General features: G+C 36.3%; 1 protein-coding gene across 4 annotated transcripts in view; it reads right to left on the reverse strand.

Moving 5' to 3' along the window:
• CHD9 (chromodomain helicase DNA binding protein 9) overlaps positions 1–25,098 on the reverse strand; it is a 101,437-nt gene that overhangs the window by 63,396 nt on the left and 12,943 nt on the right. For all 4 annotated transcript variants that reach the window (XM_042797407.1, XM_042797408.1, XM_042797406.1 and 1 more), the window contains exon 4: positions 18,325–19,927. In XM_042797407.1, coding sequence (XP_042653341.1) covers positions 18,325–19,761 — 1,437 coding nt within the window. In that variant the 5' untranslated portion in view covers positions 19,762–19,927. The remainder of the gene's footprint in view (positions 1–18,324; positions 19,928–25,098) is intronic.

The following is a 25,098-nucleotide window of genomic DNA, read 5'->3' on the forward strand; positions in this document are numbered from 1 at the left end:
AAGCAGCTAAAATTAGCTACCCGGAAATCTGATCTTCATGCACTACCACATCAACTTTGTTCATGTTTATTACTAAAGAAGGAATCCATTTGTGCGTTTCAAGACACAAGAATAGTATCAACATCACAACCGTAATACAAATACATGAATCACATAACTAACAATTATCAAGAGTTTGGGGCTTTTGTCCAAATCAGCTTCCCCTTTTTTCCACACAACAATCAAATTAAAATTTGAAAACTGCAGTTGCTTTTAAGATGCCACAGTGAAAAAATCTTAAAGGAATATCCATTCATCATTCAAATTATAAAATTGCATTTAGGAACGCATCTTTGAAAAAATGCATGAACTCAACTCAGATTTCTGATTTCCATTCTATTCCTCTGAACTTATTTCTTCTAGAATACTCTGCATAAATAATTCTTCTAGTGATTTTTAATGGCAGTTTTATAATCAAAAAGTGTATCTATCAGGAAAAAAAAATAGTCCACACCCCTGACAGAGTCAATCTGTAGATTTCTTACAATATGAATGTGTCATCCCACATGCACGCAGAAAGGAGTCTCCTTTGCTGGAGAGCAATCCCAGCAAAAGAAGTGTGGGGTTTTTTTTTGTGTTTTTTTTTTTTTTTGTTGTTTGTTTTTTTTTGTTGTTTTTTTTTTTGTTGTTGTTTTTTTTTTTTTTCATTATATACTGAAATAAGATTTCCATGGTTATTCAAGCTACTTCTGCACAACTGATGGAAAGATCACCCAAACATGCAACAGGGTTTATCTTCTCCAGAAAAGTGTGCCGCCACCCCCCCCCTCCCCCCCCCCCTTCATAGCTCCTTCTGAATTGCTTTTTATTTTCAACAGTTGCCCCACACCATCTGTTGGGATTGCTCTACAAAGCCAATAGCACTGACAAATGAAAACCCATGGGGTTCTATCATTTTCCATTCTCTTTGGTACATATATGGAACTCTTAAGGAAGCATTCAAAATTGTGGTTCTTTTAATATGCTGATAATATTCCTCCTCCTTTTTCCTGCTTATTATCATCACTAATAGATGTCTCTGTGTTTAAGGGGTACAGAATCTCAAGGCATAAATATGTGAAACCTAACCCAAATTAAAATAGATATTGTACAGACAGATGAAAAAGAAAAAAGGAAAAAGATACAGGGCGGGGGAAATCTACTGTTTCCAGTTTCCATATTTGTTATCTGTAATATTGATTGATAAAGGGCTACAAGTACAGCAACATGGCCAGGCAACAGTTTTTATCTATATAATAGTGACTTCAGAAAGTCAGTTTGGTTACTGTGATTTGTACCGCACAAGGCATTTACCACCAAGATTATGACTAAATTTTGAATTTACATGGAAACGAAAACATTAATGTAAAGTTCATCAACCTTAAACTAGTTATGTTTCTAAGATGAAACAAGCACCTGCTTTGCACGTCACACACTCTAAATGGTGTTGTTTCTGCGCTAAATGCTGCAGAACCCAGTAATCATTTCAGTAATCATGTTTCACCACTTGTACAGATGAGATAACATAGCTGTGAGTAGTAGCAGCTTCTTAACCAGTAAGCCTCTCACCATATCATTCATTGGGAGAAAACCAAGCCACTGTCCAACGTAACCAGATGCTGCTCACCTGGGATGTTGCAAAGACAGCCTTGGGCATCACTGAGTGAGCCTATGGCACACATCAGCCTCCATTTGGAAGACTTGGTCTGAAGACAGCTTTTTGGGGCTCAGCACGAAATATAGTTAGAATGTTTTTCTGAATATTTAGTAGTGGTGTAAAAACTGCGTGCAACTTTCAGTGTAATTATTCAAGGAGGTACTACGTAACGGAGCATATTAAATTGCCAGGAAATGAAAGAAATTAAGAACTTCATCCTGCTTTCTCTACCAAGCTACTGCATTGGAGACATGTCAGTTTTCAGTGGCTTTGTGTTCTATGCCCATCACGTACCCACTGCTCTTGCAGTCTGTCATGGTGAACACAGCTAGTTAAAAATGGCACACAATACCAAGAAAATCCACTGCCTCAGTAAAATTTCTCTCACATGATGTTTTTTCACACGCAGAACTAGTAATGCTGGGTACTTGTTCTGATCTAAGCCTGATGCAGTGCATGTCTTCCGTTCCACCCATGGGGTGGGGTCCCCACTAGAAGTACCACTCTTAACATGAGAAAACTCTGGGCTCCGATAAATGAAAACAAGCAAATGATCATGTTCAAGTCAACTGGCCTTGAGGATGCATAATAGATTTCAATTACTATGCTATGACCAACTCCAGCTGTACCTCTACCTCTACACATTTTCTAAAGCCTTTAATACCTGTCTTAAGGGTCAAAAGGTTTTAGCAAAGTTGCACTACTTTGTTTCTTTCTTACGCTCTTGACCAATCTTACAATTTTCACAATTATTTGGTTCCTTAAAAACCAGAGTTGACTGAACTCAATACTCTATAAAAGGAAAGGCAGGTTTCAGTTCACTGTTTGAAACAAGTCCTGTGGAAGCATCTGCATATAAATCTTTAAGATACTTTGGCAAACTTATGGGCAAGAAAATCTTTCCGATTTAGAAAGACCAGTCAGAGTTCAAAACCCCCCAGATAAAGCCCTACAAATATATGTACCCACTGAAATCTCACATCAGAGACATTCTTAGAAGGTACGGGTAAGAGTTAGCTTCTTCTGGAACCCACCCCTGTTTTACAGTAGGAAAACTTTTATTTAACGGGTACAGCCAAATAGCTTCTATAACTGTGGGGAGTGGAATGTTGCAAAGGAGAACAGCTCTTCACAACTTTTCTTTAATGACATTTTATACTCCAGGAAAATACAACATTAACTGAAACCGCAATTTCTAGTTTTTCATGACTGAACAAATGTCACTTAAAAGTAACCTCTCACACGACTAAGTGGTGCTTCAAGAACCTGCTGCATAACAATATTGGAGAAAATCAGAATAAGCTGTTAACTTTGTTCTTTTCTGTAGGAAAACATGCATTGCCTCACAAGATTAAATTCGGTATATTTTTGCATTATATTTTAAATCCAAAGTAGGGGGACTCCCTGAACAGATATTAAATGTAAATACAAAGTGCAGTAAGGGACTCTAAAAATAATTTTTACTGTACTTAAAGATCTGAACTTTTCTTTAGATCAAACTACTGAAATATCTTTTTTTAATGCTTCTCAATTCAAAAAGGAAGAAAACTTTTATTAAACTCGTGTTCTCCCTTCAAAAAAAAAAACAAAACACCCAAAAAACCCACAATAAGAAGATACTTTATTTCCTAACTTTAAGATTGATAATGGGAAAACAAAACCACATCACAAAATGGAAGCAAACAACAGGAAATCTCTAAATGACTTTTGGCTGGAGTAAGTTTGGGTTTTGATCTCCTTCTCCCCAAGGTAAGTCATCTTATCAGACATTTTCCTGAGGTTATTTTTTGAGGCTTTGGAAAAAAGAGAAACAATATACAAATATTTATTGTAAAACTGCAAGAGCAAGCACCACCAAAAAAAATTCACACACACATAAAAATTTAATTATTCTATAACAGAATGATTCAGTATTCCGATTCTTTCCAGTTTGCAAACATCAGGTGTCTTGAAAATATAACACATCACAACAAATCTTATACCAAGTACAAGCTTACTGTGGGCAAGATTTTCTAGTCCTCCTGTTACTTACTGCTGAATTTTTAAAAGGCGGGTATAGCAGCAATACAAATGAAGAAAGCAGACAAATGTCAGCATCGGTGTTGTGAACCATGTCATTGCTCACCAGCTGAATACATAGCTCTGAGAGGCAGAGTAGCAACAAGAGTTCACAGACACCAGTGGACTTTTTCCTAATGCTCCTCAGACTAAACCATCCCTATGCCAACTAAAACCCACACCAGTCTACAAAATGCCATACATTTTGAAATTCAAAATAGCAGTGCAAAGCATTAGCCCATTTCCCCTCATAATCGGATGCTTCATGACTAGACATATAAAACTTCTTCATGAAACTACCATATTCAATATTACCTTACCTAAATATAACATGACATGGAAGTAAGTCTGTTCCCTACAACTTCACCAAACCTTACTGCCTGCCCCAGGAAAACACATTATTAATACCTTTACCTGACTGGCCTCTTTCCCAAGTTGCTTGATTTAAATGCCCTTCCCAACCCCTCAAGCAACAGAATAGTTGTCCCCCATAGAGCAGGGACCACTCCTTCCCCTTATTAGGAAGCCAGTGTTAGATAATCATACATTCTTTGACTAAAGACTTAGAAGAAAGATTCAGCTTTAAAATATTCAGCCAGGTTGTTTTTCAGCTCTCAGGTTACAGTTATACATGCACATTAAACTACAAGTGACAGCTGTTCAATTTTTATGCAGCTTGCTTTTAAAAAAACAAGGCTATACAACCATGCCATACCAAGTGATGCATTCATGCTTCCAAGCTCCTAGTAATTTCTAACCCATTGGTCAAATTTAGTCAAATTATTAGCACAGAAGTTTCAGATATGTCCCTACCACTTTCATGAAACAGACCGACAGGTAGAGAAGAGATATCTTATTGAGTGAAATGAAACATGAGCTCAATCCTTGTGGGACTTCTAAGAATCCACATAAGACATTACAATTACAGTAACCACAAACTGCAAACTCCAACGGTTGGACATTACATAGTCTCTTCATTCCTTCTTTTCTCCCTACTTCCACACAGATTCTCCTCTGACAAAAAAAAAAAAAAAAAAAAAACAAAACCACACTTAACAAAATTTCTGCTAAAGCAATGCTGAACAGGCCTTCCTGTTACCTACCCCCTCTCCCTCCTTTCCTGAAGGCATCCAAATGCATCAAAACCAGGGAACTGTGGAAATGCTATCACACACAGTCTTTTGCACCTCCTGTTTTGTTATACTTGTTTTAAAATCATGCTTAGTAATATCTAGCATTGCCTTCTATTTTTTTCCTTCATGCCTGTATCTGAGCCTCTTGAATGTGCACTTGACAGGACTCGCATGGCAAATTATTACATTAGAGATTAAGAAATGGCTGAATAAATATTTTTAAAAAAAATTCAAATGCTGTGGAGTGTACTTGGCCATTTATGACAATATTTAAACTGCTGTTCCTTTACTGAAGTATTAGTTTGTCTACACACAGTATCATTCTCTAGGGTTAAATTAAGGTTGAAAAGGAACTTTTCAATGTATAAATTAAAATGTATTATTTGAGAAACAGGTGTATTCCCAGAAATGCAGGGTTTATTTTTTTTCCCTCTTTCAAATAGGTTAATATTAAAATTTAAAACTTAGGGTAATATATCCTAAAAAGATTCTACTTACTGTATTGGCATTCTGATTACTCAAGCCTGTTTCAATTCTCTACGCATAACAAGGAAACAAGAAAGAGAAGACTGCTTTAATAGGTTATATTTCCAAACATCATGTTTAGAAACTACTGCTTACTTCCTATACTTTTTTTTTCTTTTGATATTCTAAAGCTCCCATCCTGAAAGACAGACAAATTAACAAGTTTGGTTGTCTGAAGTCAGTAAGACAATTCACACATTCAGTTTTAAATGCAGAAACAAACCTTGCAATATGATAGTGAAAGACAAACTTCTGAAATGAAATCTTTTTTATTGACAAAGGAAGTTAGTCTCTAATGGGAAAGATTCTTTCAGAAACTGCCTGTCTAGAAAGGAACAAGATATATAATAATACAGCAGCTTACTCTAAAGCCTTATGAGTTACTAAAGGAAGTTAAGCATTAACACTTTGCCAAAACTGCAGGAATGATCAAAAAGCAAAACAAGGGGTCAAATAAAATCCAAACTTGTATTTGCCGGCAAATACAGAACTTAGGAATTATGTAATCAGAGTGCTAAGAATTATAAATTAAAATCTATAATAAAGTGAAAAAGTATAAGAAAATAAAGGTATTCCATCCACAAAGTAAGGCAAAAAGAAAGCAATGTTGCACACAGAATATACTGAACTTGACACTGCAGCTTTCATTGCTGTTTTCTTGAAATACATTTTTTTTTGGTAACTGCTCAAACTCGCACTAATCCACTGGAATTCTGTTGCCAACTTTAACTCAGTACACGGATATTATCAAATGAAGAAGTATCAAGTAGATGCAGACTAAGTGTTCAGCAATCTATACTTAAGGCATACCAGTTATGACAGCAACATACCCAACCTGTATATACAGCAGAATGCCAATACTGACCTGAAGCGCCCAAGTGCTATTGTCATCCAGACTGCAAAGTAATAATACCTATGTCAGTGCCCTGATACCAAAATAAGTACAAGCTGCAGTGCACACTGTGAAACAAAGACTGTGAAGACTGAAGACACAATTATGTTCAACCATTACAGCTATATGCAGTTGAAAACTTATATACGTTTACATGTATAAAATTACCTCACATTAAAAACTGGAAAGGGGAAAGAGGGCAAGAGTAGTGCACAAACTCAATAAATTGAAATTTTAAAATTTACACATTATGATTTTCAAAGATGACAGTCTCCTTAAAAATGCTGAATTTAATGTAAAACAACAAAGAATTGGCTGCAAAAGCATGCAGAAGAGAAAACAAAATGACAAAAAACTCCAAATTAAATTGAAAAAAGAGCTTTACTCTTTCCATTTACCCAAGTTGCTACCTGCCCCACTATGCCCTAAATAGCCACCACTTTGGTGTGCCATCAAATTTATTTTCTCATGTTTTTCTTACCAACCAGAGAAGACGACGAAAAGACAAAAAACCCACTCAAACTACCTCCAAAAAGAAGAACACAAAGAGCTTTATTCACCTTATTCCAAGCACCCAAGATCAGCTTCAGCATGCCTATCCCAAGCACACTGAGAAATCATGAAGGCATACATCTCTTACTTGGCAAGAAAAAGCAATGGGATGATAATGGTAACTGGTTCTTGTCAAAACTTCATTTCAGTTAAAGCGTTCCTTCTACAGCACTCGTGGGAGTGGCCTTTTATGAAAACATTTTTATAATTAAAAACAAAAACCCTTTTATCTTTATGAAGTTTACTACTGTCGTTATTTCCTTAGATTCACTCTCCCCCACAAAACCTCTCCTTTTGATTTTTGCCCCAGTCAGAAAAAAGACATTACAGTTGTGAAGGGTTGTAAACTGCAGAACCATCCATGGTCTATTTTTTGTACTTTTCTGCTACATAAAGGAGTCGCTTAACCTACTGGAGTGATGAAAGCGAAGGGCGAGTAGGCAAGAACTATGCAGAACTAGCATGAACCTGCCCACCTTTTGTCTCATCACCTCACTTTTGCAATTACCTGCAAAAAGGAAAGCTGGGCTAGGTCAGAGAACCAACCACAGATTAAAGAAAACTGAGACAGATTCTGTTCCACAGCATGTTTTAACAGCATAATTTACGAAATTCTACTCAAATTTTGTGGTACACTGAGTGCAACGGTAAAATAAAATTTACTTAAAAGTTAAGTGAACCAGCTTATTCAGAGTATGAAGGCTCCTGGAACAACACATTGCAATTGCTCATTCTATTGGTCAGGATCACAAAATGATTCTATGATAATATTGGCAGCCTCCTCCTTAATTTTCATGTTAAAAAACAAAAACAAAAACAAAACAAAACAAAAAAAAAACCAAAAACAAACAAAAAACCCAACCCTCCAAAAAAACAACCTATGCATTTTTACTGCTTGTTCATGGTACAAAAGTCAGTACCCAGCAGAGTAACCAAAATGTTTTCAATGTTCATAATTTCGGTGAGACAAAAAAATCAGCTCTTAACATACATTAAAATATACTGACAGAAATTGAGACAAGTACTTTATTTTTAACATCAACAGCTAGGAAGTCACTAACATCATTAAAACCATTACTGACTGCACAGCACATTCCCATTTAAATCAAAGGGGGGGACATACTTCTTGCACTTCAATTCCAACCAACTTACATGTTTTCAGTTTCAGCTTCAATTAACTACTTTAACAGCTTTCTATGCCAGAATCTCCAATACAAAAAGAGTACTTTAGCATATATGAAAGCCTAATGAAACCACACATATGAATCTAGTTTTCTCAATTAAATATGCCTGAACAAAATCCTACCCCCCCAATTTAAGAGGAAAACTAGATGCCTACGGAAAAGGAATTTATCACAAAGAGTTAATAGTTTGAAAATAGAGGTCACAAGGTAGAAGACACTCCTGGGAACCAACAGGATTCCATTTCAAACGAAAAAACCCAAAAGCAAAAGACCCAACCCTTTTTTTCCCAGAAGTCCCCTAAAGTATTTCTAGAGAGAGAACATAGCATCCAAGAACTTCACAGCGATAATCTTTAACAAAAACAAACAAACAAAAAAAAACCCACAAAACAAAACACAAACGAAAACAGCAGGGAGCATGAACTTTTAGTAGGGATCAAACAGAAAAAGTTGCAAGACAGGTCTCTAGGAACATAAGCATAGCAATAATTTTTTATCTCAACTGAGCCTGGCAATTAGCAGAAGAGGCAGGACTAGAGCCAGTGTAAAGCTCAAGACAAGAGAAATTCTTATCATCTCTAATGGAGTTAAAGTCAACAGAAACTGCTATCAACACACAGCAGAACGACAGCCTGGTTAGAGATCGCTGTGTGATGCCAAGGACATCCTCAAGCACAGCCAGGAGCATAAGCACCCTGCTAGCTCTGTCCCCAACAACAAGGGTGGGTCACCATTTCTGAAAATCTCCTGAAATCAAAGCCTGTACACCTCTGAACTAATTAAGTCAAAAAGCACACTGGGCTGGCACCATAAAACATGCCTCTTGTGTAGTATTGGGAGTTGACCAGATTTCTTAGTATCACATGAAAAGAATCCTCTACATGATGATATAAATAGGAGCAACAACACAGACTAGTCAAAATAAATTCGCCGCATCTTCTTTAAAAAATTGGTCTTTATCAACTCAAAGAAAGTAAGACACATCTGATTTTGTCACTTATGTTCCTTAAATTAATTCACCTGCCTTCCTTATGACAGTAACAGCTGGTTGCTGCTTTTAAGACTTGGACAAACCACAGTTCCTGCTACAACAAAATTTACACATCAAGCTGAGCCATACCTGGGCCTCATGAGCAGGTGCTACAAAGGTATAGCGAAGAAAAACAATCCAACTTACTGCATCTTCTAGCACTATTTCTTATCCCCACAGCATGCTGCACGTCACAAAAAGCACCACAGCTATGCTTTTCTAGTAAGTTTGCTTAAAATATTATTAAAGAACTCTCCTTCTAGATGTGTGGTACTCGGTAAAAAAGCTGGCACAGTGAAACAATTGTTTTTAAAATGACTCTTAAGATGATTTTAAAAACCTATCAGTCACAACTCTTTCTGAAACAATGTTTCAAACTCTAAGGAAAAACATATGCTCAGAACCAAAATATTTGCAATGTCTTCTTTAACACTAAGGTCAACTTCCCCTTTCTTTCCAACATATAAACTGTAACTATATTGTGAAGTCATGAATATCTCTTGCAAGAGGCATTCCTATCAATCTATGAAACTAGTTCTGGTTTGCAATTCAATATGCTATTGAGTAGCATTATGTTCACATACACGATATGCTACTAACGTTGAAATTACTTTCAAATACAGACCAACTCCTGAAAAGGCAGTATGTGAAATATGGGAGCAATTTCATATGATAAATCAAAATGCTAGCCTTCACAGTAAGACACTGAGGGAGCAAAAAACCCAAGTAAGTGCAAACACAAGCCAAATCCCCCACCCCACAAAGAAAACCTGCCACATTTATGAAAGAAAAATCTATCTACTACAAATTGCACAGCTTTCAAAAATTTAAGACTTGTCAATTGCTTCTGGCCTCAAGCTACATTCCTATATTCATTTATCAAACTTATTCAAACCAACATAAGAATTCCCAGTCTTGTCATCCTAGAAATCCACTCACTTGTATTTATTAGACTTAAGAGTTCTCAAAGTCAATCCACTCAACACCTCAAGATAGACGCTGTCTTGGAAATCCATGCAGCCAGGAACTCCTGCAAATTTCTTAACCCGATAAGAAACAAAGAAAACCATGTCTACCTAACAGCCTCCTACAACTGCAGAGTAAAGTGCTGGAAATTATTTTGATTTCTCTGTATATTTAGAATGACCATAACAGCTAATAGAAATGGTAAAACCTGAGAACACAAAGTACACAGACATCCGTGCAGAAGCCACATGAATTCCAAATGTACTTCAGATTCTTTGGCTTCAAAACCATACTACTGGTTAACATCTTAAGTTCTGCTTCTCTTGCAGTAACAACACTTCACTAACACTATAAAGTGTTGATTTTCTCCAAAAAGTCGCAAGATGAAGTGCTGTTCTGGAAATGTGAGAGGCAATGCTATGTTTGAGGCCACTCAGAAATACAAACTGTAGATAATAGCATTAGATGCAGCAGATATGCCATTACCCGTGCCAATGGCTCGTCCCCCAGGGAGCCCACCTGCACCCTCTTTGCACTTGAGGCTGCAGTTCTGTGTACAACCATTTTGGCTCTACTGCAGAGAATGATCCTTCCCACTCATTCCTCTCGCCCCACTGATGTTTCTGTGGTACACAATTCTGTGCAACTAAGAGAACTAAAACAGGAACTTGTATTCCTGAAAAACATCCTCAACAAAAAAAGCGAAAAGTCTCTCTGCACCTGAATGAGTTTCCCAGTTCAGTTCATAGCACAAATGGCTGCATTAACACAATACGAAGTGGAAGAATAGGAGGTTTCTTCCATAAACTTTTTTTCCTTAAACTAATTTTACTTTAGGCATATATTGAGCTTCAAGTTTAACGGTCTATAGTATAGGTTGCTGTCTTTAGAAGACAATTTAAGTTTTCTGTTTTCTCTATAATTATGTACCACTTCTTCCAGACACCAAGCTTGCACAACGGTATCAGTACTCTCATATTACTGAATTGCTTTATCGTTCTTCAGTGTTAACAAGACATCTACTCACAAATAATTATTTAGATCATTCATTCTAACTTATTCTGCAGTATCATTAAAACAATAGTATCGATTTTACTAATTTTTGTCAACTAGTCTCACCTTGGTATCTGTAGGATTATTGCTGTAAATTGACCTAGCCAGAAGCTTCTTTCCTATACTTGCCATCTGTTAACCAATTTTTACAAAAATGCTTCTCTTTTGGCACATTTTGAAGACAGTTATTGCAGTCATTTAATGAGTGTGCAATTATCTCAGGAAAAATTATATTCTTACATTATAACAATCATTACAACAGCAACTATTTCGTTTTGAAGAGGAAACATACACGAAGAATTGGACAGCCTAATTATCTGACAAGTGACAAAGGTTAAGAGAGACTTACGCATTAGCGACAGCGAAAAAGACTCAAAAAAGAAGAACGATGAAACAATTCAACTCTACCCAACAGAAATGGTAATTATCAACAAACTCATAAAGCCTTTAAAACAGTAAAGCAGATACTCTGGTGCATTTTCCCTGTTCTTAAAAGTCCAGCAATATTTGTCTTGCCCTTACTATACAGTTGTATTTTGAAATGAAAAACAAGGCAAATGAAAAATAGAGAAATTCAAATGTATAATAAATACTCATCAGTAAATGTGTTACCAACTAATGTCACAAACACGTACTTCCTTTCCTCAACCTATGTTATTTATCATTTTAAAAAGAAATAAAGTGTATAAAAAGCTTACATAAAACTTGGATCAAATATATACAAAAGGAGAGGCTTCATACACATTCAGCTAAGTATTTGCTAAATAAAGCTATCAGAATATTGCTATCTTTGATGATGAATACATCATTGGCAAAAAGCCATAGATTGGTAAAGAAATACCGCTATAGATTCAAAGACTCAGTTCATCCCAGCCACGGCACTACTCAAGCTCAGAGATGTTGCCCTACTCCTCTCATCAGCTCTGTGGATCTGACACAGCTTCACCCTTTTCACTCCCCACTGTTTGTGCCGGCCTTTCTGAAAACAATAGAAAGCAAGCAAAAAAGCTGCAAAATACAGTACAGAGAAGGTCAGTGGAGGGATTACTTTCATTACTTGTACATACATGATACACCTCTTAAGTGCTGGCAGGTAACAACTGAATTCTGCTGCCTCACTGTGGTAGAGAATTTATTAAGCTCCTACAAAGAAGTTGAAAACTGTTCTTTAAGTACAGAGAACTAAATCCAGAGCATACAACTCCTAGAAATGTTTAAAGGGGAAGTTCAGACAGAGATTTACATATGTTAGTATGATGTCACCCATAAAATTACCCATAACCAAAGGAACAAGAACAATATAAATACAGTGGATATGCTTAATGGGAGCTATACACGCACTATTAAGCATTTTAGGAAAAAGAAAGAGGTTTCAGGGCTCTTGCAGTTTGTGGGTTAGTATTTTGAGGGGTGTGGGTTTTTTTACATTTTAAGATTACAAAATGTAATTTTTAATGCCTCCCCCAACACAAATGCTTACTGAAAGAGGTGTCTAGGTGTCAGATGATGTGACGTGGGGCAGACTTTAAGATGTGCATTTCATTACACGCAGTCCCACTGAAAAGTGTCATCCACTGCTGCACAAGCACCATATGTAACAGCATCATATTTTTACAATCTTGTATTATAACAACACTTAGGAACCAGAACCTATAAACTTACTATGCAAAATAGCCAGTCTCTTTGGCAAAAAATTTACATCGTATGATCAGTTCATTGCTTTAAAATGTTTCCGATTACATGTTCACTTAAACTATACAGAACGTACGAAATACACTCTGACAAATACTATATCCTTGACTTTTATATATTTTCCATAGCTGCATCTATCAAGTAATTTGCTTCTTGTACCTTCATAACTAGCCAAGAAAGCACATCACAGCTTACTATGTACTTCTCCAATAAAAACTTTACAGTGCAAGATTTCATATAGAACAGCAACCAGTGGTGGACTAAGAGGTTTATGAGCAGAATAATCCAAGGGATACTCATCTACAATGAATTTAGAGTTGATATAAAAGGGAGGCATCTGCTAATGCAGAGGCAAAAGACCTGTGATTATTCAGGGCATGCATCTCAGCAGCACATAAATGTGGACTTTGATCAGGTGAAACGTAGTTCCATCTCCGATGATATGCTGATGTGTGAGGCTACACACTCTGATATACACAGGTGTCCCAGGGTACACCACCAACCAAGCAATCACCTACAACGTTGTCCTGGGTTGAGTGAGTGGTGGAGTTTTTTGGTGGCAGGGGAGGGGGCTATCGGGGCGGCCCCCTGTGAGAAGCTTCTCGAAGCTCCCCCAGCTCCACGTCAGCTCCACTTCTGTTTGGGAAATGAAGGGGGTAACAAGTTTCGGACACTCCCCTCACCGAAGATGCATGAAGTGGCAGCACTGACTGCACCCCCATTCCCTGCCCCTGCGCCACTGGGGGAGGAGGTAGAGATATCGGGAGCAGAGCTGAGCCCGGGAAGAAGGGAGGGGTGGGGGGAAGGTGTTCTCAAGATGTGGCAATGCTTCTCACTGTCCTACTCTGTTATGTGTTGTTAGTGTCTGTAATAAATGTATGTTCTTTTTTTCTTCCCCTAACGAGTCTGCCTTTTGCTCGTGATCATAAAAGGGGGATTTTCCCCCATCCCAGTCCTATCTTGAACCCCAAGCCTGGCTCTCTGTCCCTTCTCATTGCCGGAGGGGAAGGGAGAGAGAGCTGCTGCATTGTGGTTGGCTGCCAATCAGGCCTAAACCACGACAGACAAACGTTCAGACTTTCTTTGGTAGGCTTTCAACAAGGGCAAGGCAAATTCTCTCCAAAATTCAGTGTCATGTGTTGCTATAAAACAACTACTAAGAAAGCTCATGCTTGCAAGTAAAAATACACCTGCATGTTTTAAGTCAGTTTTCCCAAAAAAAAAAAAGTCAGATGTGAGATACTGGAATTCATTAATATACTGAATTATTAAATTAAGTGACAAACTTTTCAGTACAAAAGGGAAAAAAAATTCACCTGATTTAAGAACTAAGGCTACTACCTTGTCCTATAGCTTTTAAGATTATTAACAGAATGTTATTTTCCAGTTTAATCCCAATTATTCTGCTTTCATAAATGCAGTCAGAAGAGGTTCAAACACTAACTACAGAACAACATACACAGTGAGATGGTTGTAAACTTCTCTTAGTACAGTTTATGCTTCACATAATGTTTCTGACTTCCTTTCTTCTAAATATGCAGAACTGAATGTTAAAGACTGCATTTTTGTTGTCTTTTTTCAACTTTATGAAAAGCAAATAGATTATTTAGCTTTAGCAAACTCAAAACAGTTTTAAGTCGAGTTAAAAAGATCAGAAGCTTTAAATTAGACAAGGCTGAGGCTAGATGAATCTTGAGTGTGTTTATCCACTTTCTCAAACTAACTCTGATGAAAAATGCATGATGTAAAATCAAGAGGCACAATTTATTTACAATTATAATCTAATTACAGTGGTATAATAGCAGCATAAGACATTCTAGATAGTTTTTAAATCTGCATCATTATTGCACTGAACAGATTGTATTAATTTTTAAATTAATTTCTATCAAAAGAAGAGCTGTGGAAGTAAAAATGGATGAGTATGCTTGTTTTTAAATACTGAAATAAATCATGTTCTTTCTTATTTTTAAATAACCTCAGCATAACTGTAGTTAAAGATTGCTGGCTGTCTAATGTTGGGTCCATTCCAATAGCTCCAGTTCATTAACTGCCTCATAAATTAAAGTTTTCCTTTCTGAAAAAATCTCAATCATTAACAAACTACATCTGATGAAAATAATTAAATCCACTAATATTTGATCCCTCAATGTGTACAAAAGCCAGTATGAAACATTACCTTATTAAACACTAAACATTTCATCTTAATTCTTATATATGAAAGTTATCAAAATCCCTCCCCACCTAACTCCTAGCCTAAAGACAACCACTTTCAGTAAGACCAATATATCTTCCCATCCTCTGTCCCACCTTTTTCCTCTCTGGTTAAACTATACACATTCATAGGGTGAGTTTGCATCTTGAACTTCAAATTGTACAAAGTGATCATATAATAAAAGTGAGATTTAGAACTAAACCCCCCCTTAGAATTGTAATCAGAGAAAAGACAGATCTGAAACACTTCTTCACTTCAGGAATTGCCATACATTTTTATTACTATCCATATTGCATAGACTGCTGATTTAAAGAGGCTTCTACATTGTTTGCCTCTGTCAGTCTCCTATCAATACATCCTTCACAGTAGTTTGACAACTACCACTTCACAACTAGTTTATGAAGGAAACATTAAACATCTGCCCAATTAGATAAATTCAAGGTCAGAATCCAATTTATTACATTCTCTGAAATACTAAAACCCAAACCAAGCAGTTTTATAAATATCTGTTTTCTGTCTGTTTCATTTCAAGGTTCCAAAGGAAAAACGGAAAAAGTTCTACTACTGTAAAGTTGCTTTGTTTTCACACCTCAGTAAAAAACAGAGCCAAATCCCCAAAGCCTTAAACACTCCCCACAGGCCTCAGACTTTCCCTCTATTCCTAGTTACAAAAAAGGGCTAAAACTGGTATCAGTGAGATTGAAGTAAGTCTTCAAAAGTTCTGATGCATACAACAGAAAAGTCACAGCACCAGAAAGTTTTACTAGACCTAATTTTTGTCCCCTGGCTCGTATCCCACATGCTCACCACAAATGATACTATCCCCTGGATTCCTCGCCACCCCCACTTTTCCTGGAATCCACTTCTTCACCCCAAGTATGTTCATGGGAGACCAACAGCCTCAATGCTGCTGTTGGCAGCTTGGGGTTCTGCTGCTCCACTTTCTGGCAGTGAAATTGGGTGCTGCTCCCCCTGCAGTACTGTACACACAGTAATAAATAGGATCCTGTTTCACTAGTAGCTGCTACATACCATGTGTCTTTAGGTTACAGAGAGAACAGACAAGTGTAGCTACTTGGGCTGTGCCCTCTTCTTCCCTCTCCCTCACCTAAAAAATAAAAGTTTATCAAAACTAACAACTTGCATCTCCTGCATCATCCAGTTAATCAAGCTCATCTCAAATACACAGCTGTTCTATTACCATCACACCACAACTTTACCAAAAGTTTGACTAGTAGCAATTGACAATTACACACGCCATAAACATAATCAGAAGTTTTAACAGAGAAGCAATCTACTGAACCAAGACCAAAGATGAAATGTGCTAAAGCCTTATCTCTACACTAATAACATAAAAGGGGGAAAAAGAAGTGTTATATTGCCTGTGTCCTGCTAACTAAGTAAATGCAAGAGTCAGTAATTAAGTTGCTTTCCTTGCCAATAGTATTTTTTTGTTTTAGTGGTTTTTTTTTTGTTTGTTTGTTTTTTGTTTTTTTTTTTTTTTTTGTTGTTGGTTTTTGTTGGTGTTGGGTTTTGTTTCCCAATAAAACACCATTCTATAGTTTCAGGTAGAGAAAATATTGGTAGTAAGAATATAGAGAAGTAATACATTTATTACAATGTTTTTAAAGCTATCTGCATGTATATGTTTGATGCCAGAGTTGCCTCTATTTTGAAATGCACATATTGAAAATTAGAAAACATTTATATCCCCTCTCCGAAACGCAAGCTAAAGTCCTACTAGATTTTTAAGAAGGAGTTTAAAATAAAAATTCATACTTCCACTGTTCACATGTACATGGATTTCAACAGTCTTACAAATTTGGAAGCCCAAGAAAACCAGCAATGGCAGCAGAATATGAGCATTTATCATACAGAAGCTACAGCTCCTTCTGCCAAACCATCTAATTGAAGAAGCTTGTCATTTCTGTCAAATCCAATTCGGGCTGAAAGCTACCAAGCAGAGCCAAACTATGATAATATTACGGTATTAACTTCTAGGTAATGCAGTTGCCAATACCACTCTTGAAGGATTAACAAGGGAAGTCACTAAAACAGTCTCCAAAACCACAGCAATATCTTTAAAAATTGATAAAATTTAAAAGCTGAACAAGTAATTACTCATGCCTTTGGTTACTAAGTCTACTCTATACTCATGATGTATTTTCTTTTGATTTAAGAATTTTTTGAGCTGAGAAATCTGCAAGAATCTCACATATGCTGAGGTTTCTGGTAGCTGTAATAAAAACATAACTTTGTTGGTTACAGTGTTGTGAAAAAACAACTTTACTTGCCCCATTTTTTTTGTTGTTTTTGAAAAGCTTAGCTATTCTCATGAGACCAAATCAATCCAGAAGCACCAGTCTATATTTCTATTTATTGACACTTGCATACTTCCTATAGAAGAGAAGATGCTGATACACACGAAGATAAAGGGCAGTATTAAAAAAAAACAACAGTGGACTTAATATCTCAATTAAAACTACTTGAAAATTCACTACGTTACATATGAGAAAGCCCTTGTAAGGAACAGGCTGAAGGACTGAAGAATTGTCTTTCTGAACACTCCAATTCTCACACAATTTTATTTTTAACCAGATAATCTGAAAAACACTGTCTGCAACGTTTGTTTCTCTTGTATACTGTTAACAAAGTACAATATCCCTTTTATGCTACCTTGTCCTCGATGCAGAGAGCTTTAGAGCAGAGATACTTGCAATAGATGTGCATGTTAAACAACTGCAGTTTTTTGGTTTAGGCAAAAGTAACAAAATCAAACACAGACATAGCCTTCTGTATGTTTTCTGTTATTACTAGTTAGATCAAAAACAACAACAAAAAGTTTGTATGTTTAGCCAATGAACACCAGCACAAAGATACCAAGCAAAAGACTGAGTAAGAACAAAACCAGTGCAATTCTTGCAGGAAATAAGCGACACAAGCCTTCTTAAAGCTCTTAAAAATATGTTTCTGTAAGTACTTTAAAAGACAATAAGCCATTATATCTGCACCAAAATAATAAAACAACTGATTTCCTCTGCTGTACTAAGAAAATCTAAGCAGCAGAAAGACTGGCATCATTTTCTCTGAATTAAGTATTTCAGGTCATATAAATCTTGTTTTAGCCAATGGTAAGAAAACAACAGGAGAAAGCAAGGTCCACACCAAGAAGCTTCCCCCCCCCTGCCGCCCCTAAACTAGCTATTACTTTGACTTCTTCAGGGTCAAACAACAGTTCCGAGACTACAGTTACCATACTTCAGCACAGGCACCAGTCACTATTGTTGGTTTCACCAGATCAACCAAATCTCACAGCTCAAACCCCCGCCCCCCCCCCCAAATCCCTACATACCTGTCCTTGTAAGGTCACACGACTTCCGTCTTGCAGATGCTGATTAGAAACTGAAGAATGCCAAGGATGGATCTGACTTTGAGACTGTGCCCGAACAAGATCAGATGACTGTGTCACTTGCTGTGGGGTTATATGGGGTTCTAAGTCATGCTCTAAAACATGACTTGTGCTATCCTGAACAAATGCAGAATCATCGAACTGTGGCAGAAGGTCTTCCTGAAGTAGGTCATCGGGGTCAAGTCCTGTAAATGGTTCATTGTGAGTCTCAACTTGATGAAGTAAGTTGTCATCTAAAGATGTAAAACCGTTGCTTTCAATAGGGTCAGTGAAATGGCTTATCTGAGAAGCAGAACCAGTAGAAGCTGAAAAATTAATATTCACAGGAGAGAGTTTTGAACTACTAAAGTTGCCCTGAGGATGCGCAGAATGCAACATCTGAAAACTATTTGAATTCAAAGTTGTATTAGGATTCAACATGTGCTCGGTTGTTTCTTGCTTGGTCCCTGTTTGAGATGTAAAGGCATCGCTTCCAGTGAAGTCAGAGATAGAGTGTGTCTGCTGGCTAGTAGAAAGAGCTGTTGTAGACTGAAGAAGGCTGGTAGGAGAAATGTGGTTATTAGAGTAAGAATAAGGAGATGAAAATTGTTGGCTATTATTGACAGAACATGGAGTAATAGTTGGGGACTGTCCATCAAAATTTCCATCTTGATTCCCACAAAAATGTATTGAAGCACTTGCAGTTTGAGAAAACGGTTGAATGGACAGAGGCTGCTGTGAAGTTGATGGATTAGAAACTGGAGGTGGGTGGTTAACACTAACTCTGAGAGAAGTAGATACGTTAACTTCCATGAAGTCTTTTGGCTGACTCAGAGCATCTTGCCCCGTGTTGTTCCTGCTTTGCTGCGACCCTAGCGAGGCACACTGATGCTGCGGTTCATTAGCCTGAAATAAGGCAAAGTCATGGTGTGCTACAAAGCTTTTGTTTTGCTGCATAGACTGAGAATGTCCTTGGTGAAAGGGGGACCCATTCTGATTCGAAACAGTTGTGGCAGTTTGATGACCCCACATAGGACTACCATCAGCCACATCTGGAAACATCCCATTAGACTGGTTTTGCGGGTGAACTGGTGAACAATTGAATTGAGAGTGTGGTGATAAGACATTGTCAGCTGAGCTATTAAAAGACTGATTTACTGAGTGAAGTTTCAGTGAATCATACTGATTCAGCTGATCAAAGTCACTTATCTTTTGCTGATTTTGAGCATCTTGCACATGGTTCAATGAGTCTATGTGCAAAGGTTCAAATTCTGCACCCAAATTCAATTCATCAACAAGTGAAACAGGTCCAGGCTGAACAAAGGCATCATCTGACAAACCTTCTAAGGTATCGCTAAAAAGATTGGCATCATCAAAAAAATCCATCATAGGATCAGTCATCTTGATAGGTCTGTACTGCTTTTTCTCTCAACTCCAAACGGAGTCAATTCTGGCTCTCTGCAGTAAACAGAAGCAAATGACATCCAGCGGTCACCACCTTATCCAAGGCATGCCAACACCCATTAGTGCTTCAGATGAAACATTTGTCCTGAAGTGTTAAAGCATCCTATGGGAGAAGGGAAAAAAAAAAGGACAAAAAAAAGCAAAGAATTACTTTTGTGACTCTCCTCATTGCTCCTTCCCCTCCCCAACACTTTTACAGATTTTTGATATTTTGTTCATCACGTTACAGTTTAGTTAAACCAGAAATCATTTCAGTTACTTCTGCTTACACTTGATGCCCTGTGCAGCATTTATTGTTTCCATGCATTATGTAATTGAAGTCATATTTGATGTTTTAAAAGTAATGGTTTCAAATTTTTCATTGTTTGCTCTGTTGCCTAAGCATAATTTTAGATTCTTCTTTGCCATTTTTAAAACTACCAAATTGTAACAGAACTGGTTTTTAATAGCCAAGAATTAAAATTTGTTTGTAGAAAGAAATCACAATACATAAAATGTACACAATAATTCTGTAGGTTTAAACAAGAAACTTGAGAGGTTATGAACCACATACAAAACCACAACTGCATTGACTTCAGTAGGAAAAGCTGAGATAGTCTGTTTCTTCTGTTTAAGTTGCATTAAGTAAGATTCTGAAAACCTATATTTTATCTCACTTAAAGACATAATGGAACTCTAAAGGAACGACAAGGGTATGGATACAGTCACAAATAAAGACAGGAAAAGAACTCCCTTTGGTTCAACAGCAGAGTTTACACTTAACTAGTTTTGATACACAGGTTGGTTTTCTTTTTTATTTATTTATAGTATCAACTGTGTGATCGCCAATGGATTAGTTTGCGATCAAGGATTTCAGGCAAGAAGAGCTGAAGAGGATGTTTAGGTTTAACTGTAGCCTAAAAATTCCCACATCCATAGTGTAATCAAACAGAATGGAAAATGGATGAAAATGTGTCTGTGATAAGTTACCTCCCCAGATAAATCATAAACATCTAGATTAGAGGAGCAATCACTTTAAATGAGCATCTCGATGCAATAATAATTCTTTTATCCTGTCAATACATACATCTAATTACTATAAAGAAAAAAGGAAAGAAAACAGCCACAGCTTTTAATTCCTGACCCTACTACTGAAGTTCACCTTCATGCTCTCCTCCATTTGAATTGCATTTCTTCATTAATTAATTCTCCTAAGAATAAAATGAGTACAGGATCCTTCTAGAAATGGAAACCCTTGAAATCTGAAATATTCTCTGATGAACAAAGTTCATGTTGAACATATTAAGTACTAAGTAGTCTTTGGCAAGCTGATGAAAACCTGTTCTGCTTATATTACTATTCCACTGAAAGTGGTGTGACCACAGTCAGAATAAAGCTTACCCTAAATTAATAAACCTTGTTGAGGGCTTGGGTATATAAAGCTTCTGCTCTACACAGAAAAAGGATGCATCCTGTATCACACTGAAAGACACCACTTGGTGAGATCTATTAAGTGTGGATTGGTATGAGTGTTAATCACTGTGAACACAGAGAACAAGCATGCTATAAAAAAGGCATCGTTTAGGAAGGTGACCACTTAGCATAGAAAAGTAGCTGTGGGTTCCAAATGACACATGTACAATTTAGTGCTTAAAGTTAGGACTTCCTGACATGCCAAGTTAAAGGAAGTGCTAACATAAATTAGACCCCATTATCTTCTAACACTTATTAAGCTGTCTGCTTATGATTAAAAGCAACAGAATTATGACTTTCCCAGTTTCAAACACCTTCTAACAGATGAGAAACCAACATCAGGATCCTGGTAGATGATGTGACATGGTTTTAGGTTTTTGTAGCATTTCTAATATAATCATCTCTCCTCTTAAGGTATTTCAACTCAAAATATAAATCAGTCAAGAGCTATTTTAGCTAAGAGAAGACAACCAAGTCAGATTAAATACAAGGAAAGAATTCACAGTCACAGAAAAAATGATCTAATTAAAGAAACTCCCATCCGAGGAAAAATAGATGGAAATTATGGTGGCCATGTGTAAAATGCCATGTTCCAGGCTATCAAGGACTCTACTGTTAAAAACTCTGATTTGAAGCCTGTATTGATAAAACTTTACATACTGAAACCAAGGATAAATAGCTCACACTGTATACAGCTCCTTGGTTATGCTCAGAGATAAGCTTCACTGAGATTTGTAAGGAATGTCGTTAAATTTGTGCCAACTTGAAAAAAGAGAAGAGATTTCTTCCATCTTCAGCAATATAGATACAATAGGATGTACAATTTTTTTTACATAGGGTGACATACAGGCCAGCTATATATGTTAATTAACTACTATACATGCTCTTGAGTGTAACTACATAGTAACCTAGAACTATCAAACAGGACTAAAACAACCCCATATTGAAAAACAAACACCAGACAATCTCTTCATGTTTTATTGACTGTCTATAGTAAAAAAATGGGTAAAAAGCGTGAATAACAGCTGACATCACTGCCATTGTAGCATTGCAACTCTGAGCTTGTCTCACAGCAATTTGCTTCTTTGATCAAAACCCTAAAAACACTTTTCATCTTAGTTTTTCCTACCAACCCAAACCTATTTTGGAAAGCATACCATTGTACATTGCAACAGAGCTGTGTTCAGGCCGACACCTTGTTTTTTGACCAGAGAAGTACTTCCAACCCTAGCCTTTTTCCTCAATGTCTACAAAATCCATCACATTTCTTTAACCCAAAGAAAATCTTAACTTGAAAATTCAAGGATATTTGATTTGAAACTAGCTTTTTACACAAAATCATCTTCCATATTTATCGAGCAATTGTTCTTTTTGTTTATCTCTCCTATACTTGAATATGACAACATTAGATGCTCAGCTTGCACATCGTGAAGGCATATGAAGGCAACTTGTGATGCATTTCTGAACTTAATTGACACAAGTACTATTTTTCTGTATTTCCTTAAAAAACAAAACAAAACAAAAAAAAACCAACACCCTACCTCCTTACATCCGACATAATGAAACAAAAAAGTTTTGACATGAAAACTTTTTACAACCTTTCTGTAAGTGATTCCTTGTCCATGTCCTTACTCCTTCTTATATGGAAAGTGATGGCAACTACAATTATATTTTAACACACTTTTATATAGCCGTCCCCAAACAGATCTGTAGTACCAATTCAAACTTTGGACATACTTTTTCCTTCAGCTAACAAAAGCATTAAAGGAAATAAACATTTTGAAGACTTTAATCTATTGGACTTGACAACTACAAGTTTAACAATGCAATGGCAGCCAGTGTTTTATTGTACCAGTTCCAAAACACTTCTCATGGAAGATAAGCTCCTATTGGAGCTGCATTTTCATCAGAATGGGGAAACTAATTTAGAATCCCTACTCAGTAAAAAAAACTGCAGTAAAAGAAGCAGAAAGTGTTACAGAAAAAAAAGAGGGCAAAGAGCTCTTCCTTAAAAACGAAAATGTTTTGTCAAAACTAAGAATTTCATTGCAAGCAGTCACTGTTATGGTAATGCCATTTACAGCAATATGAAGTTTGATTTCTTTTAGTAAATAGAATTTGACATCTTTGTGCGCCCTCTTACATTGAGCGTTTGTTATGAAGTTACACTTCTTGGAAAAACTAAATTAATTCTAATACCTTTTATGTCTAAATTGTCTACCATTATTGCATACTAATTTATTATTAATCTTTACCCAGTTTCAAGTTAGCAAGGTTTTTCTACATCAGCATCTAAGAACTCCTTGAACCATTTCTAGACAGTAAAATGAGCACCATGCCAGAGGTACAACCTGATGAAGCAACTGGGAAGACTACGGCTGTTGTACTTGAATTTAAGAAGTTACTGACCACTGTCAGTTAGAATTGCTTCAACAATATTTACGAACTATAGGACCTGTGGTAAACTTGCAATTTTCCACAGTGGGTTTTGTTGGTTTGATTTTTGTTTGTTTGTTTTTTTGGAGGTTTTTGTTTGTTTGTTTTTGGTTTTGGTTTTTTTTTTAAAGATAATGGAATGCAAAAACATTCAGCAATGTTTCTTACTAATATTTAGTTTCTCCCTTTCCATTTTAAATTCTCAACTTCGTACCGATCAAGCTGATTTTTAATAAACTAAGCAACAGGAACTACTAATGGCTATATAACAAAATCTTACATTAGACTCACTATTCTGAAAAAAAAAAAAATAGTCGTTTTTTTTTAACAACATGAAGTTTTTGAAAACTAATTACCAAGAAACATCCACAATATTCCCCAAGTTTGTCCGAAACACATTTCAAGATTTGCCACCTTCAGATATCCTAAAGCATCTAGAAATCAAAAAGTAAATTTTTCAGATTGGTAACTGTATCATTTGATATCTCAACAAAACACAGTATCTTCTCCAAGAAGTATTGTTACTCCGCAAAAATACTTGAAACAGAACAGAAAGATCTCCCAGCTCCTGGGGTTTTTTCTGTCTGGTTAATACTCATTAAACTGAACAGTTATATTTTCTTTAATCTACTAGTTCTTAACATTAAAAGACCTGTTTAAAGATTTAAACCAAAGCATTAGAACAGGAGAAACAGTATTAAAATAGATCTTACAACTCCAAGTGAATGGAAAAAATACTAATTTCTGCATAACCTGTGTTTTTCATTTAAAAACACTCTTGTATTCTGTACAGTCTAAAACTATCTTTTCCATTACAAACAGAATATAAATCGATGCACTACTGTTGTTCCTCTTATTCTGCAAAAGCAGCTGTCATGTACTACTACTGTAATTTCAACTCTTTTAAACTTTAAGATCTTTTTCAAATTTTACTTATTATATTCAAAATGTTTAGATAGGAAACTGGCTACATTCAGTCCAGTTTGATTCCTTTCTCAAAGTGTGTGCAACAAGAATGAATCAATACCAGAGCTAGGCAAGGAAAATGAGGTTTCAAGTTAACATGATTAATGCAAACTCCTTATAAAGGCAAAAAAAAAAAAATAGAAAAAAAAAAGAAGAGAAGAAACTTTTTCCATTTTGGTTATCCATCAGAGTTTAATAACAACCCTTTATTCTTGTCTGAAAGAAAGACCAAGAAGAAACAGGCAGCCTCAAAGTCTCAGAAAGATGATCTCCTTTTATACTACGCTAGTGTGAGGTACATGTGAGTTTTAAAAAGACAAGTTGTAGTTACAGACAGAAGCAAGAGCAGAAGTTAAGAGTGGTACAAGATTTAAAGACCATAAGAAACTGAAAGATTTATTTTACAGAACATATCAAAAA

This window comes from Tyto alba, unplaced genomic scaffold, assembly GCF_018691265.1.
Source record: "Tyto alba isolate M040663 unplaced genomic scaffold, T.alba_DEE_v4.0 Super-Scaffold_26, whole genome shotgun sequence".
NCBI lineage: Eukaryota > Metazoa > Chordata > Aves > Strigiformes > Tytonidae > Tyto > Tyto alba.